This window comes from Meriones unguiculatus, chromosome 7, assembly GCF_030254825.1.
Source record: "Meriones unguiculatus strain TT.TT164.6M chromosome 7, Bangor_MerUng_6.1, whole genome shotgun sequence".
NCBI lineage: Eukaryota > Metazoa > Chordata > Mammalia > Rodentia > Muridae > Meriones > Meriones unguiculatus.
This window is the reverse complement of record NC_083355.1, coordinates 43,033,296-43,048,103: the sequence shown is the minus strand read 5'-3', so window position 1 is coordinate 43,048,103 and position 14,808 is coordinate 43,033,296. Positions and strand designations below refer to the sequence as shown.

General features: G+C 43.7%; 1 protein-coding gene across 1 annotated transcript in view; it reads right to left on the bottom strand.

Moving 5' to 3' along the window:
• The window catches only part of Efcab5 (EF-hand calcium binding domain 5), a 121,125-nt gene that overhangs the window by 41,064 nt on the left and 65,253 nt on the right, over positions 1-14,808 (bottom strand). Inside the window, exon 10 of the mRNA XM_060388319.1 lies at positions 475-574. Within this exon, the coding sequence (XP_060244302.1) occupies positions 475-574 (100 nt within the window). The remainder of the gene's footprint in view (positions 1-474; positions 575-14,808) is intronic.

The window sequence follows — 14,808 nt, the reverse complement described above, 5'->3', positions numbered from 1 at the left end:
TAAGTAAATGTGAAAAGAAAAGTCTGTAATAATATTTAAAACATACAGAAGAATATTCTAATATGTAAGTATACACGCGTATTTTACATAAAAGCACGTGAGTAAAGCTGACTGGGCAAAGGAAACAGCTTCCATAGAAATCTCAGAATTCTAAGTTAGAATTAAAAATGGAATAACCATTTTTTAACTTAACTTCTAAAGCACTCAGGTTACCACCAAAGCCTTTATTGGTTGAAACAACTTGTAAAGTTTGTTCTAGCTGAGTTCTGATATGACACAAGTTTGGATATTGCACTCTGGCTAGGAAGAGTGACTAGGAAGAATGTGTGGGAATATGAGCAAGCAGATAAGCTACGGCTACTGTGATTTAGGGAGACAACGTGAAGAGACGCCGTGGGAGCAGAATGAGCCGCTGCTCTGTCATTGCGCGGCAACCCGCAGCCTCCAGGCACTCTTACCTCCGGGCACACTTACACTGTCTCGGGTTTCGTAGTAAGCTCCTAGTGGTTTGTGAACTTTGATCATAGAATGCTTCCAGCAAGGCCAGTGTCCTCTGCCGATGCAGAACCCTCACCTGTATAGAAACTTTGCAGTTAGCAGCTGCAGCAGAGTTGACATTTCTATGATGCTAGATCACGACTTTCTGAATAGTCTCTCGTGGCCACCACCACCACCTCCGTCATCAAAATCAAGAAGCTAGATCGTGCCTGTAGGCTTCTCCTCCACTCTCCCATTTTGTTACAAGTCAAAATGCCTTGGGCTTAGTGGATATTTAACAAATATTTGAGCTGGGCATGGTGGCATGTGCCTATAATCCCAGCACTCAGGAGGCAGAGGCAGAGACAGTGAGTTCGAGGCCAGCCTGGGCTACAAAGTGAGTCCATGACAGCCAGAGCTACACAGAGAAACCCCGTTTCAAAACACCAAAACAAAACAAGAAGAGCTTAGTGTGGTGTGGAGTCCTTGTGATCCCAGCCCTGGGGAGGCGGAGACGGGTACTGGCCAGACAGTCTAGTTGACTTGGCAAGTTCCAGGCCAATGAGAAATTCTGTCTCAAAGAAACAAAAAAAGATCAACACCCAAGTGTATTGGACTGATAAAATACATGTGTCATTCTTTAAATTGCCTTTTAAAATTGTGTTTTTTGGAAGGGGGTTGAGGCAAAAATCTTGCTATGTAGCCCAGTACAGCCTGAGATTTGGTAGCTAGCCCAGGTTAGCCTGGAACTCAGTCTTCTGCTTTGGCTTTCCACGTTCTGGGACTATGTGTATGCTACCATGGTCTAACTTCCAAAACGCTTTTGTTAGCTTAAGGCTGCGATCTAATTTGTGTAGACAGAGAAATGTATTCTGTTTATTTCAGGGGCTGGAGAGATGGCTCAGCAGTTAAGATCACTGGCTGCTTTTGCAGAGGGCCCAGGCTCGGTTCTCTGCACCTGTGAGGTGGTTCACTACCATCAATAGCTCCAGTTCCAGAGAACCCAGCTCCCTCTCCTGGTATCTACATGTGTGTGCTGCGTTTACACAATGCAGACTAAACATCCATACATGTAAAGTTAAAAACTAAATAAATCTTTAAGGGAAAAGAGGTATATTTTATTCCCTTTAACTGCTATGTAGTATATATGAAAACACTTCTTAGCATTCTTTTATTAACAGAAGTTAGGTTGTTTCTAGCAAATTTTGAGAAGAATTTGCTTCAATGAATGGTTGTTATACACATCCTGTGTGCATTCAGATACATTTTTCTAAAGTAACTACATGGAATTACTGTCAGGTTTTGCTTGTAAACTGGGTATTTCTCACCCTCTTCTCAGCTGTGGAACTAGTAACACGCCTGGCGCCAGGTGCACATTAAGGGGCTTTATGTCTAGTTCTCGGATGCAAACAGACTGGGATGGCCGCAGTCCCCACCGGCCCGTCATCTGGCCCCACCGGATAAATATGTCCAGAACCAACAGGCAGAGGGCTAGCATCTGCCTCAGGGGCTTCGGCTCAGTCCTGGAGATGGCACGGCCTGTGGTCTTCCCATCTGCCACCTGCCCATCTTCCTGCTCCACTCTGAACCGCAGCTTGACGAGAACACTAGCTTCTCCAGGACCGTCCGGCACATTCCTTTACAATTTCCTCTTTTTCCCAGCTCTGGAGTCTCAGGTCTCTCTGAACTTCTTTACTTCTTTAACCTCCTGTAGTTTTTCTGTAACATAGATGTGTGTGTGTGTGTGTGTGTGTGTGTGTGTGTGTGTGTGTGTGTGTTTACTATGTGGTATGTAATATGTGACGTGAGAATTAACATTAGCTGTTAAGACAGGAGCAAATGACCCTGTGTCTGCCCCAGGTGGGGCTGTCGAGGGAAGCAGGAACATCCGCTGAGTGGCTGCTGCGGAAACTTCCATGCCCTGTGAATTTATTGCTATTCAATAGTTTCTGACATTGTGGAAAGACAAAAAGAAAGAAAAAAGAACAAAAGAGAGAGAGAGACTCTCAAACCGACTTCTTAACTTCTGGTTGTCAGGAATTCGCAAACACGTGGCTAAAGGAAGCAGTGGAAGAGATGGTTAACGAATGAGAGGGATTTCCTCTCTAAGAATGGGCAGTGGCTTTCCAGGGAGCCAGACACTCCATCTCTTCTGTGGCTCTTCCGTGTCATGGCGGCTGTCCCCTGCCATGTCACTGGAGGAGCTACTTAGCATGACCAGTCATTATGATGAAGCTACAGGGTGTTTGGTGGCCTCTCTAGGACCATCTTAGGTCCAATCAAGCCTTCATTTTAAACATGTGCATTCGTACCAGTTTTCAAATTTTTCGTTTGCTTTTTCTCTTCTGTCTTTCCCATTTTTAGTGCTTGCATTTTTATCTGACTAGACAATATTTGAAAAAACTTCTTACTAGTTCTTTTTAAACTTCACATTACGCACCACAATCCCTCTAATTTTCCCCTCATACCTGCCTTCGACCCTGGCAACCTTCCTCCCAACAGAGAGAAAAAAAAATTGTGCTGTGGAAGCTGCAGTGTGTCACAGTGTCTCCCACGGTATGCCCTTTTGTCCACACATCTTCACTTGCAAATGTTCATCACAGTGAGCCATTGGTCCGGTACGAGGCCTCTGGCTTCTGCTACAACATCAGTCCTGGATCCTCCCTGGGACTCCTCTCTGATATCCTGTTGTTGGCCTGTGTCGTGGAGATACTGCAGCTTTGGATCGGCAGGACCAGCCCCTTCATGAGCTCCAGCTGTTCATAGACAGGGTAGATGTTGAGGTGAGCCAGCTCAAAGCCCCAGATCTGGGCCTGAGTAGTATCCGAGCTGCTCAGTCCTCCGACTGATGGTGTACTTTGCTGGTACTGTTACCATTTCCATTTCCAGAGATCTTCTGCCTGTTCCTCCTCATCTTCTCACAGTTTCTGAAGGGGAAGCAGCCTCTCCTTCATACCAGCTTCCTAGGTTCAGATTATTTGGCCAGCTGTTATGGACCAGCTGACTTCTTCCCTGGGCCAGCTGCTCTCATTTCGCTTCTCTGCATAGCCCTCCATGCTGGCTGGCCCACAGATGCTAGTCTGTGAGTTTGAGGACCCTGCTTTCTGGAGCTACTAAACTTTGCTTTTATCCCAGTGTTCTTTCTTTCCTCTCAAGTAGCCCAATGATCTCCCAAACAGTCTTACAGAGCTTATGGGAGACCTGGAAGGATGCCCCTAGACAGCCTTACAATACAGCAAAGGTAGCTTTTCCGATGGTGACCAGAAATGAGAATGCGGCTCTTTCTAGAATCTGACACACGATCACTGCTTCTCCTTCAGCCGCCACAGCCAATATGTGACCATTCTTGAAGCAATTACTGCACAGATAAGCATTCCCAAACATCTCTGTCTCTCTCATGAACAGTTCTACAAGGTCCATCCTACCGCATAGCGTTTTTTTATTCATGAAAGCCGTTATTTTTGTGGGATAAAGAAATTCTGAAATGACTCAGTTGTTTGAAGTGTGTGTGTGCAATGTTTATTTATTTAAGTAGATATATTTAGGTTGTTTTACAAAGACACACTAACTTTCACTAGGAGTGTTTGGGGAGATGTGTTCTCTCTGTGTCCAGCATGTAGTTATTTTAGGAATTGTGTGCTGTGTTCTCTGTTCATTTTGCTTTAGGGGCTTGCATGGCGTCCTGCCATTAGGGAAAGGATGCTCCGCTCGGTGCAGTCATGGTGCTTGCCGACCGTGTGGTACACAAACATCATGCCGCTTACTCATTTGGAAGTTTTGTTGTGGTTTTTACTTTTGATACCACCAGTTCCTGACAAAATCCTGGGTGTCTTTTTTTAGAGCTATTCTCGGACCTCCTCTGGACAGGCGACTTTCTTCACAGTGTGTGGCTAGGAGTGCTGACCACTGGCTGTCAGGGTGAATAGAAGGTGCTTTCAGGTCCATCTACTTAGACCAGCTTCTGCTGTCCTTAAATCTCCCCACTGAGCTTCCTACTCGGGCTTTCTAAATATTCATAATGTTACCTCTGGCCTCCAACTCTGAATAGGGCCAAGGAGTGGAGAATCAGGTACGAACCTCGTTCCAAGGCGCAGATGACCTCCAGGTCTTAGCTATCCATCTCGGGCCTCCTCCTCCCGCCAGCTGGCCCTAGTTTTCTCCTGAGACAGGAACTGTTTTGACACTATTTTCTTATACTAGTAGCTATTCTTTCTTGCTCTTTGGTTCTCTCGTCTTTCTTAAGATCCCAGGATTTTTATTATAAAATTCAGACTTTCTAAATGTTTGTTTTAACCACTGCTAAAAAAAATATTATAAAGAAATCCGATTGACTTTTGTGTTCTAGATTCTACCTTCCTTCCAAGATCACCACATGACTCTTTAATGACGGGGAACAAGCAAGGAGCACAAACAAACCTCTACTAATTTCTCCAAATGTTATCCCACCATATTGACCATGGCACTGGAGTTACTGTTAAATTAATTGGCCAGCAGACAGTAGTTGCCTTCTAGGCATTTTACCAGGAAATAAAAATCATGAGACCAGAATAACCCAGCAAATTCTGTCAAAGAGGCACTGTTCAAAGAGGAGTTTGAAAGACAAATAGGCATTGTGGATTTCATAGACTATTTCTGATTTAAGTTAAATTAGCAGGGAGCTGAGAAACTAGATAGCAATAGGTTAGGTCCTTTTTGAGAATTAGCTTTTTCTCAGCTGGTTGTGGTGATTCATACCTGTAATCCCAGCACACAGGAAGTGGAAGTGGGAGGACTGCAAGTTCAAGGCCTGCTATGGCTGCATAGCAAACTCCAAGCCAGTCTGGGCCATAATAATGAGATCTTGTATAGAAAGAAAGAAACAAAGCTAGCTAGCTAGCTAGCTAGATAGACAGACAGACAGACAGACAGACAGATAGACAGATTTTTAAATTTTGGTCATGTTTGCTGTCATATGTGTTCCTTACAGTGGTTATAAAGCTGAGTGTGGTACTTACCTTTAATCCCAGCACTCAAAGAGGCAGAGGTAGACATATCTCTGAGTTCGAGGCCAGCCTGGTTTACAAAGTGGGTTCTAGGACCTCCAGGGCTGCATAGACAACCCAGTCTTGAAAAACCATAACTAAACAAGCAAACAAACGAATGAATAAATAAACGTGGCTGTGGGAGCCAGCAAGACGGCTCACCCTTGCTGCCAAGGCTGCCAACCTGAGCTCAATCCCTGGGACCCACATGGTGGGAGGAGAGAGATGACTTCTGTAAGAGATGGCTTTTGCCCTCTGACCTCCACGTGTTCACCAAAGCATGTGCACGCATATTTGCACAGTCCATCACGGACACAGACACATGTGCCCTAAGGAAAGTAACAGACTCATTATTAGGAGTCTATTACGGAAGACACGGACTGTACCACTCAGGATCTGTTTAATGACTACCTTCAGGAGAGATATTTGGTTATATTACAACCCCCAATCTGTATCTGTCTCTGTCTCTCCCTCTGTCTGTCTGTCTGTCTGTCTCTCTTTTGTATCTGCAGGTACCTATGCATGCATGTAGAGGTCAGAGGACAATCTAGTCTTTTGCATTAGGGCCTCTCAGTGGCCTGGAACTCCCAGCACCGGGATTTTAAGCACATGCCACCATGCTTGGCTTTTCTGTTTGGTTTGTTTTGTTCCATATATCCCTGGTCATCCTGGAACTTGTTTTGTAGACCATGCTGGCCCTGAGCTCAGAGATTCATCTTCCTCTGCCTCCTGAGTCCTGGGATTTTCTCCTTGACATGGGTCCTGAGGGCTGAGGGTTAGACTCAGGTCCACGTGTTTATACAGCAAATACTTTACTAACTGTGCTATTTCCTCAGCCCCTTCAACACTCTTCTTAGCAACAGTTTAAATTTCAATGATAAAAAATGACCCCGGGTATTTTCTGTTAGTGGCATGTCTCCCTGCCCCCTTCACTCTCGCTAGTGGGAAGCTTAGATTCAAACTTGCAGTTGATGGTTCCAGATATTTAGGTCGCTGTGGCTAAATTACAGTCTCATCAGTGTCCTCTCTCTTTCGACCCCTCCACTCCCAGGAATTTTATCTGTTTTTGTGAATGTCCTTACATCCTTTCTGGAGGAGGCTTTTATGGGTGCAGCTGGCACGGGACTCATACTGCGCATGTCCCTGTTCATACTAGTGAGAAATACAGCGGGGGTGGTCAAAGGGGACCCCAAGAAGCCAAGGGTATGAAATCTGCTTATGTCTTCTTTTCGTAGACATGCAGAGAGAAGAACATAAGAAGAAAAAACCAGAGGGCCCTGTCAATTTTGCAGTATTTTCCCAGAAGCACTTTGAGAGGTAAATGACAATGTCTGAGAAGGAGAAATCTTTTTTTTTTTTTAATATTAGTTACAGTTTATTTACTTTGTGTCCCAGCTGCAGCCCCCTCCCTCATTCCCTCCCAATTCCATCCTCCCTCCCTCCCTCATCTCCTCCCTGCCCCTCTCTAAGTCCACTGATAGGGGAGGTCCTCCTCCCCTTCCATCTGACCGAGAAGGAGAAATCTAAAGGTGAATGAAGTACAGCTGGCCAGGAAATGAAGGGTTATGGTCTAGCTAAAGGAAGCAAGAAGAAAAAAGATCTAATACCATCCAGCGACCACTGTTTGGATGTTTTGTTCTCTGTTTTGATTCCTGCACTAAGATCAAATCTACAAACCCTGGCATTTCTATTGGTGATGTGGCACAAACAGTGGGTGACAGAGAAAAGCAGCTCTGCATCACTCAGGCCACGGCACTGAAGAAGTATGGGAAGGATGGTGCTTTGAATGAGAATGGAACCCATTTACTCGCGTGTTTGAACGCTTGGCCCATAGGGAGTGGCTCTACTAGGAGGTGTGGCCTTGTTGAAGGAAGTGTGTCAGTGTGGAGAAAGGATTTGAGGTTTCAGATGCTGGAGCTAGGTCTAGTGTAGCAGTTTCCTGCTGCCTTCGAGTTGAGATGTAGAACTCTCAGCCACCTCCCCAGCACCAAGTCTGCCTGCACGCTGCCATGCTTCCCGCCATCACGATAATGGACTAAACCTCTGAAACTGTAACCAGCCCCAATTAAATGTTGTCCTTTATAAGAGTTGCCTTAGTCATGGTGTATCTTCATAGCAATAGAAACCCTAAGACAGAAAGTCTGATGGCACAAAACACCCCACAAAGTTTCCAGAAAAAGGCAGAAGAAGAAGAGAAAAAAGGAGGAATCCAAGATGGCGGCAACCAGCGCGCACCGTATTCAGAAGAGCTGAAACTCCGAACTGGTGAGTCGAGGGGCTGTGGAACCCAAAACAATGGTACGAGGAGTCCGGGGAGAAGGGGGACAAACCCTGATCTGAGTCCAATAGGACACAGGTCAACCGCGGACATCGCCATGGACTTCTGGGGAATCGATTGCCGGGCACTTCCCCATAAGGGGCGGAGGCAGCGGCGGAGGTAGCCAAGCCTGCAGCGGAGGAAGCGGAGGAAGCGGAGGAAGCGGAGGAAGCGGAGGAAGCGGAGGAAGCGGAGGAAGCGGAGGAAGCGGAGGAAGCGGAGGAAGCGGAGGAAGCGGAGGAAGCGGAGGAAGCGGAGGAAGCGGAGGAAGCGGAGGAGGTACTGCAGCCAACAGGGAGGCAGCAGCGGGGGTACCGCAACTAGCAGCTGAAGCAGAGGAGGCACCCGGCAGTGCACACAGCAGCTTACAAGGAACACAGTGCTGCCTGCTCCAAGCACAGATCTGCCACCTTGAGATTTGAGACTGAGAACACTCAAACCCAGCATTTCCCCCACAACCTCTGATCTCCAGCCTTGCCTGAGGAGAGGCGGCAAAGGAAGCACATAGCGCTTCCCAACTCAGTAAAGCCCAGCCTGCTGTGCTCACAGCTTCTAGCACAGAGCACAGGGCTGGGCACACAGAGCCCACAACAGAGTACTTGTCCGGCCCAGCGTCAGCCACAGACCTCAGAGTCCAGCCTGCAGAGCCCTCCACAGAGGGCACTGGGTATTCCGGAAACCTATGCAGGCGCTTTGTGCCCGCAATATGCACTTGCTAACCGCGCCAGCATCCACATCCCCTCCTGCGCTTGCTCCCGAACCCCCATATCCCAAGCATGTTCACTCACTAGCACTCCCCTTCAAGACACACTTACACTCGTGCACATCTGCGCGCCACACACACATACTTACTCACCCACAATAAAAATTCTGTGCCAGTGGCTTTTCCACCCTCAGGTACAACTGAAGCAACAATACACACACTCTCAAAACACTGGACCTCCCTGATCTTCCTGAAGAATACTCTAGACTGGAAAGACGGTTCCAGTCTGAAGTTCAGACTCAAGGAACAAACAGTGAAGATTACATATAAGCAAATGGCCAAAGGTAGGCGTAAGAACTCACCCAACAAAAATCAGGACACCATGGCCCCACCAGCAACCCTCAAAATCAATGGATATTTTAATTCGGCAGAAACACAAAAAAATGACTTTAAAGCTCTATGCTTATGCAGTTATTAGAGGAACAAAAAGAGGAAATTAACAGAGCTCTCAAAGAAATACAGAAGACTATAACTGTCCATGTAGAGGAACAATTAGAGATATATAGAGAAGAAACAAACAAAAAAATAGGAGCCACATTCAATCAGATGAAGGAAATGGTGCAAAGCATGAAAACAGAATCAGAATCTATAAAGAAAACACAAATAGAAAAAACCCTGGAACTGGAGAACTTAGAGAAAAGATCAGGAATCACAAAGGTAAGCATCACCAATAGAATACAAGAGATGGAAAAGAGAATCTTGGGTGCTGAACATACACTTGTTGAAATTGACTCCTCCCTCAAAGAAAAAGTAAAATCAGAAAAGTCCCAAACACAAGACATCCAAGAAATCAAGGACGCCATGAAAAGACAAAACCTAAGAATAATAGGAATAGAGAAGACTCCAGGCTCCAAGGACCAGAAAATATTTTTAAGAAAATCATAGATGAAAATTTTCCCAACTTAAAGAAAGAGATGTCCATAAACATACAAGAATCCTACAGAACACCAAATAGACTAGACCATAAAAGAAATGCCTCAGGTCACATCATAGTCAAAACTAAGCCTAGAGAACAAAGAAAAAATATTAAAGGCAGCAAGGGAAATAGGTCAAGTAACATATGAAGGTAGACCAATCAGAATCACACCAGACTTCTCATCAGAAACTATGAAAGCCGGAAGGGCCTGGGCAGAGGGCAAGCAGCCTTTAAGGAAACAAAGATGCCAACCCAGACTACTATACCCAGCAAAGCTTTCAATCAACATAGATGGAGAAAACAAAATATTCCATGATAAAACTAAATTTAAGCAATATCTACACAGCAACCCAGCCCTACAGAAGATACTAGAAGGAAAACTCCAATCCAATGAAAACAACTACACCAAAGAAAATATAGGATACAGATAATTTCCCAACAAAAATTAAAAGAAAAAAAAGCAATGAATCATAGTAAGACCACCAACTCCACAATAAAAGGAACTAATAGTCATTGGTCACTATTATCTATCAACATCAATGGACTCAACTCCCCAATAAAAAGACACAGGCTAACAGAATGGTTGCAGAAACAGGATCCAACATTCTGCTGCATCCAAGAAACACACCTATGCAAAAAAAGATAAAAGATTTACCTCAGAGTAAAGGGCTGGAAAAATGTTTTTCAAGCAAATGGACCCAGAAAACAACCTTGGGTAGCAATCCTAATATCTAATAAAATAGACTTTCAAACCAAAATTAATCAAAAAAGATGAGGAGGGGCAATAGGAGGACATCACAATTTTGAACATCTATGCCCCAAATACAAGACGACCTACATTTGGACATGAAACATTAAAGCTGAAATCACACATTGATTTGAACACCTTAATAGTGCGAGACGTCAACACTCCACTCTCACCAAGGGACAGGTCATCTGGTCAGAAGCAAAACAGGGAAATAAGGGCACTTACAGAGGCCCTAAATCAAATGAACCTAATAGATGTCTACAGAACTTTCCACCCCAAATCAAAAGAGTAAACCTTCTTTTCAGCACCTCATGGAACCTTCTCCAAAATAGACCATATAGTTGGTCACAAAACAAGCCTCAGCAGATACAAGAAGATTGAAATAATCCCTTGTGTCCTATCTGACCATCATGGTCTAAAGCTGCACCTCAACAACAACAGAAACAGCAAAAAGCCTGCACATACATGGAAACTGAACAACTCGCTACTCAATGACAGCTTGGTTAGGGAAGAAATAAAGAAAGAAATTAAAGACTTCCTAGAATTCAATGAAAATGAAAGCACAACATACCCAAACTTAGGGGACACAATGAAGGCAGTGCTAAGAGGAAAGCTCATAGCACTAAGTGCCTTCAAGAAGAAATTTGAAATATCTCATACAAGCAACTTAATGGCCCAACTGAAAGCCCTAGAAAAAAAAAAAAAAAAAAGAAGCAGATACACCCAAGAGGAGCAGATGGCTGGAAATAATCAAACTCAGAGCTGAAATCAATCAATTAGAAACAAATAAAACTATTCAAAGAATCAATGAAACCAAGAGCTGGTTCTTTGAGAAAATCAAAGATAGACAAGCCCTTTACCAAACTAACAAAAAGGCAGAGAGAAACTATCCAAATCAGCAAAATCAGGAATAAAAAGGGGGACATAACTACAGACACTGAGGAAATCCAAACAATCATTAGGTCTTAACTACAAAAACTTATATGCCTCAAAATTTGAAAATCTAAATGAAATGGACAATTTTCTTGATAGATTCCATCTAACTAAATTAAGTCAAGATCCGGTAGAAACATTGAATAGTCCCATATTTCCCAAGGAAACAAAAGCAGTCATCAAAAGTCTCCCTTCTGAAAAAAGCCCAGGGCCAGATGGTTTCAGCGCAGAATTCTACCAGACTTTCAAGGAAGAGCCAACCCCCATTCTCTTCAAACTATTCCACAAAATAGAAACAGAAGGAATATTACCAAACTCATTCTATGAAGCCACAGTCACCTTGATACCTAAACCACACAAACACCCAACAAAAAAAGAGAACTTCAGACCTATCTCTCTTATGAACACTGTGCAAAAATACTCAGTAAAATATTTGCAAACCAAATCCAAGAACACATAAAAGATATCATCCACCATGACCAAGCAGGCTTCATCCAAGGCATGTGAGGGTGGTTCAATATACGGATCCATCAATGTCATCCACCATATAAACTGAAGGAGAAAAACCACATGATCATCTCCTTAGATGCTGAAAAAGCATTTGACAAAATCCAACACCCATTTCTGTTAAAAGTCTTGGAGAGATCAGGGATACAAGGCACATACCTAAACATAGTAAAGGCAATATACAGCAAGCCTATAGCCAACATCAAACTCAATGAAGAGAAACTTAAATCCATACCACTGAAATCAGGGACAAGGCAAGGCTTCCCATTGTCTCCATATCTCTTCAACATAGTACTTGAAGTCCTAGCTAGAGCTATAAGACAGTTGAAGGAGATCAAGGGGATACAAATCAGAAAGGAAGAAGTCAAAATATCACTATTTGCAGGTGATATGATAATATACATGAGCGACCCCAAAAATTCAACCAGAGAACTCCTTCAACTGATAAACACCTTCAGCAAAGTGGCTGGATACAAAATCAACTAAAAAAAAAAACCAGAAGCCCTCCTGTATACCAAAGACAAAAGGGCTGAGAAAGAAATTAGGGAAACGACACCCTTCACAATAGCCACTAACAACATAAAGTACCTTGGGGTGACTCTAACCAAGAAAGTGAAAGACCTGTTTGAGAAAAACTTCAAGTCTCTGAAGAAAGAAATTGAAGAAGATATCAGAAGATAGAAAGATCTCCCGTGCTCATGGATCGGTAGGATTAACAGTGAAAATGGCCATTCTGCCAAAAGCAGTCTACAGATACAATGCAATTCCCATCAAAATACTAACACAATTCTTTACAGACCTTGAAAGAAAAATTCCCAACTTCATATGGAGAAACAAAAAACCCAGAATTTCCAAAATGATCCTGTACAACAACAGATCATCTGGAGGTATCTCCATTTCTGATCTCAAGCTGTACTACAAAGCAATAGTAATAAAAACTGCATGGTATTGGCATAGAATCAGAATAGTAGATCAATGGAACTGAATAGAAGACCCAGAAATAAGCCCACACACCTATAGAAACTTTATTTTTTATAAAGAAGCCAAAACCATTCAATGGAAAGAAGACAGCATCTTCAACAAATGGTGCTGGTCCAACTGGATGTCTATATGCAGAAAAATAAAAATAGATCCATATTTATCACCCTGCACAAAACTAAAGTCCAAGTGGATCAAAGACCTCAACATAAAACCAGACACATTAAATCGGTTAGAAGAAAAAGTGGGGAAGACTCTAGAACTCATCGGCACAGGAGACTACTTCCTGAACAGAACACCAACAGCACAAGCTCTAAGATCAACAATCAATAAATGGGACCTCATGAAACTGAAAAGCTTCTGTAAAGCAAAGGACACTGTCATCAGAACAAAATGACAGCCTACAGACTGGGAAAGGAACTTCAACTCTACATCTGACAGAGGGCTAATATCCAGTATGTATAAAGAACTAAAGCAACAAATCAAGCAATCCAATTTAAAAAAATGGGGTATGGAGTTAAACAGAGAACTCTCTGTAGAGGATTGTAGAATGGCAGAAAAACACTTAAAGAAATACTCAACATCCTTAGCCATCAGGGAGATGCAAATCAAAACGACCCTGAGATTTCACCTTACACTCATCAGAATGGCCAAGATAATGGCCAAGTGACAACACATGCTGGAGAGGATGTGGAGAAAGGGGAAACCCTCCTCCATTTCTGGTGGGAATGTAAACTTGTACAACCACTTTGGAAATCAATCTGGTGCTTTCTCAGACAATTAGGAATAGTGCTTCCTCATGATCCAGCTATACCACTCCTAGGCATATATCCAAAAGATGCTCAAGTACACAATAAGTACTTTTGCTCAACCATGTTTGTAGCAGCTTTATTTGTAAGACAAACCATGTTTGTAGCAGCTTTATTCATAATAGCCAGAACCTGGAAACAACCCAGATGTCCCTCAGTTGAGGAATGGATACAGAGGAATTGTGTATGTTTATACAATGGAATACTACTCAGCAGTTAAAAATGAAGAAATCATGAAATTTACAGGCAAATGCTGGGACCTAGAAATGATCATCCTGAGTGAGGTATCCCAAAAGCAGAAAGACACACATGGTATATACTCACTTATATAGACCTATAAGATAGGATGAATATACTGAAATCTATACACCTAAAGAAGATAAACAAGAAAGAGGACCCGGGGTAAGATCAATCCTCACTTAGAAAGACAAATGGGATGGACATTGGATGTAGGAGAAAACAAGTAACAGGACAGGAGCCCACCACGGAGGGCCTCTGAAAGACTCTACCTAGCAGTGTATCAAAGCAGATATTAAGACTCATAACCAAACTTTTGGCAGAGTGCAGGGAATCATATGAAAGAAGGGGGAGTTAGTAAGACCTGGAGAGGACAGGAGCTCCACAAGGACCAAATATATCAGGGCACAGGGGTCTTTCATGAGACTGATATTGCAACCAAGGACCACGTATGGATATAACCTAGAACCCCTGCTCGGATGTAGCCCATGGCAGCTCAGTATCCAAGTGGGTACCCTAGTAAGGGGAACAGGGATTGTCACTGGCATGAACTCAGTGGCTGTCTCTTTGACCTCCCCACTCCCCCTCAAGGGAGGAGCAGCCTTGCTAGGCCACAGAGGAGGACATTGCAGCCAGTCCTGAAGAGAACTGATAAGCTAGGGTCAGATGGAAGGGGAGGAGGTCCTCCCCTATCAGTGAACTTGGAAAGGGGTGGGGAGGAGATAAGAGAGGGAAAGAGGGACAGGGGCTACGGCTGTGATACAAAGTAAATAACCTGTGATTACTATAAAAAATAAAAATTATTATAAAAAAAAGAAAGGCAAAGGAAGAATGTAAAACTCTCTTCTTTTGACTGCCTTTGAGTAGGGACACACTGTTACTGACCTCTTTGCCTCTGTCTCTCAACAGGGTCTCACCTATTGTAGTTCTGGCTGGCCTGAGCATCTCTGTGTAGACTAGGCTGGTCTTTAATCCCCAGAGCTCTGCCTGCCTCTGCCTCCTGAGTGCTGGCATTAAAGGCCTGTGCCACCATGCTCGACTTTGACACATCTCTTATTTGAGTTCTCCCTACTGCCTTCATTCACTTTAATTGCAGAATTCC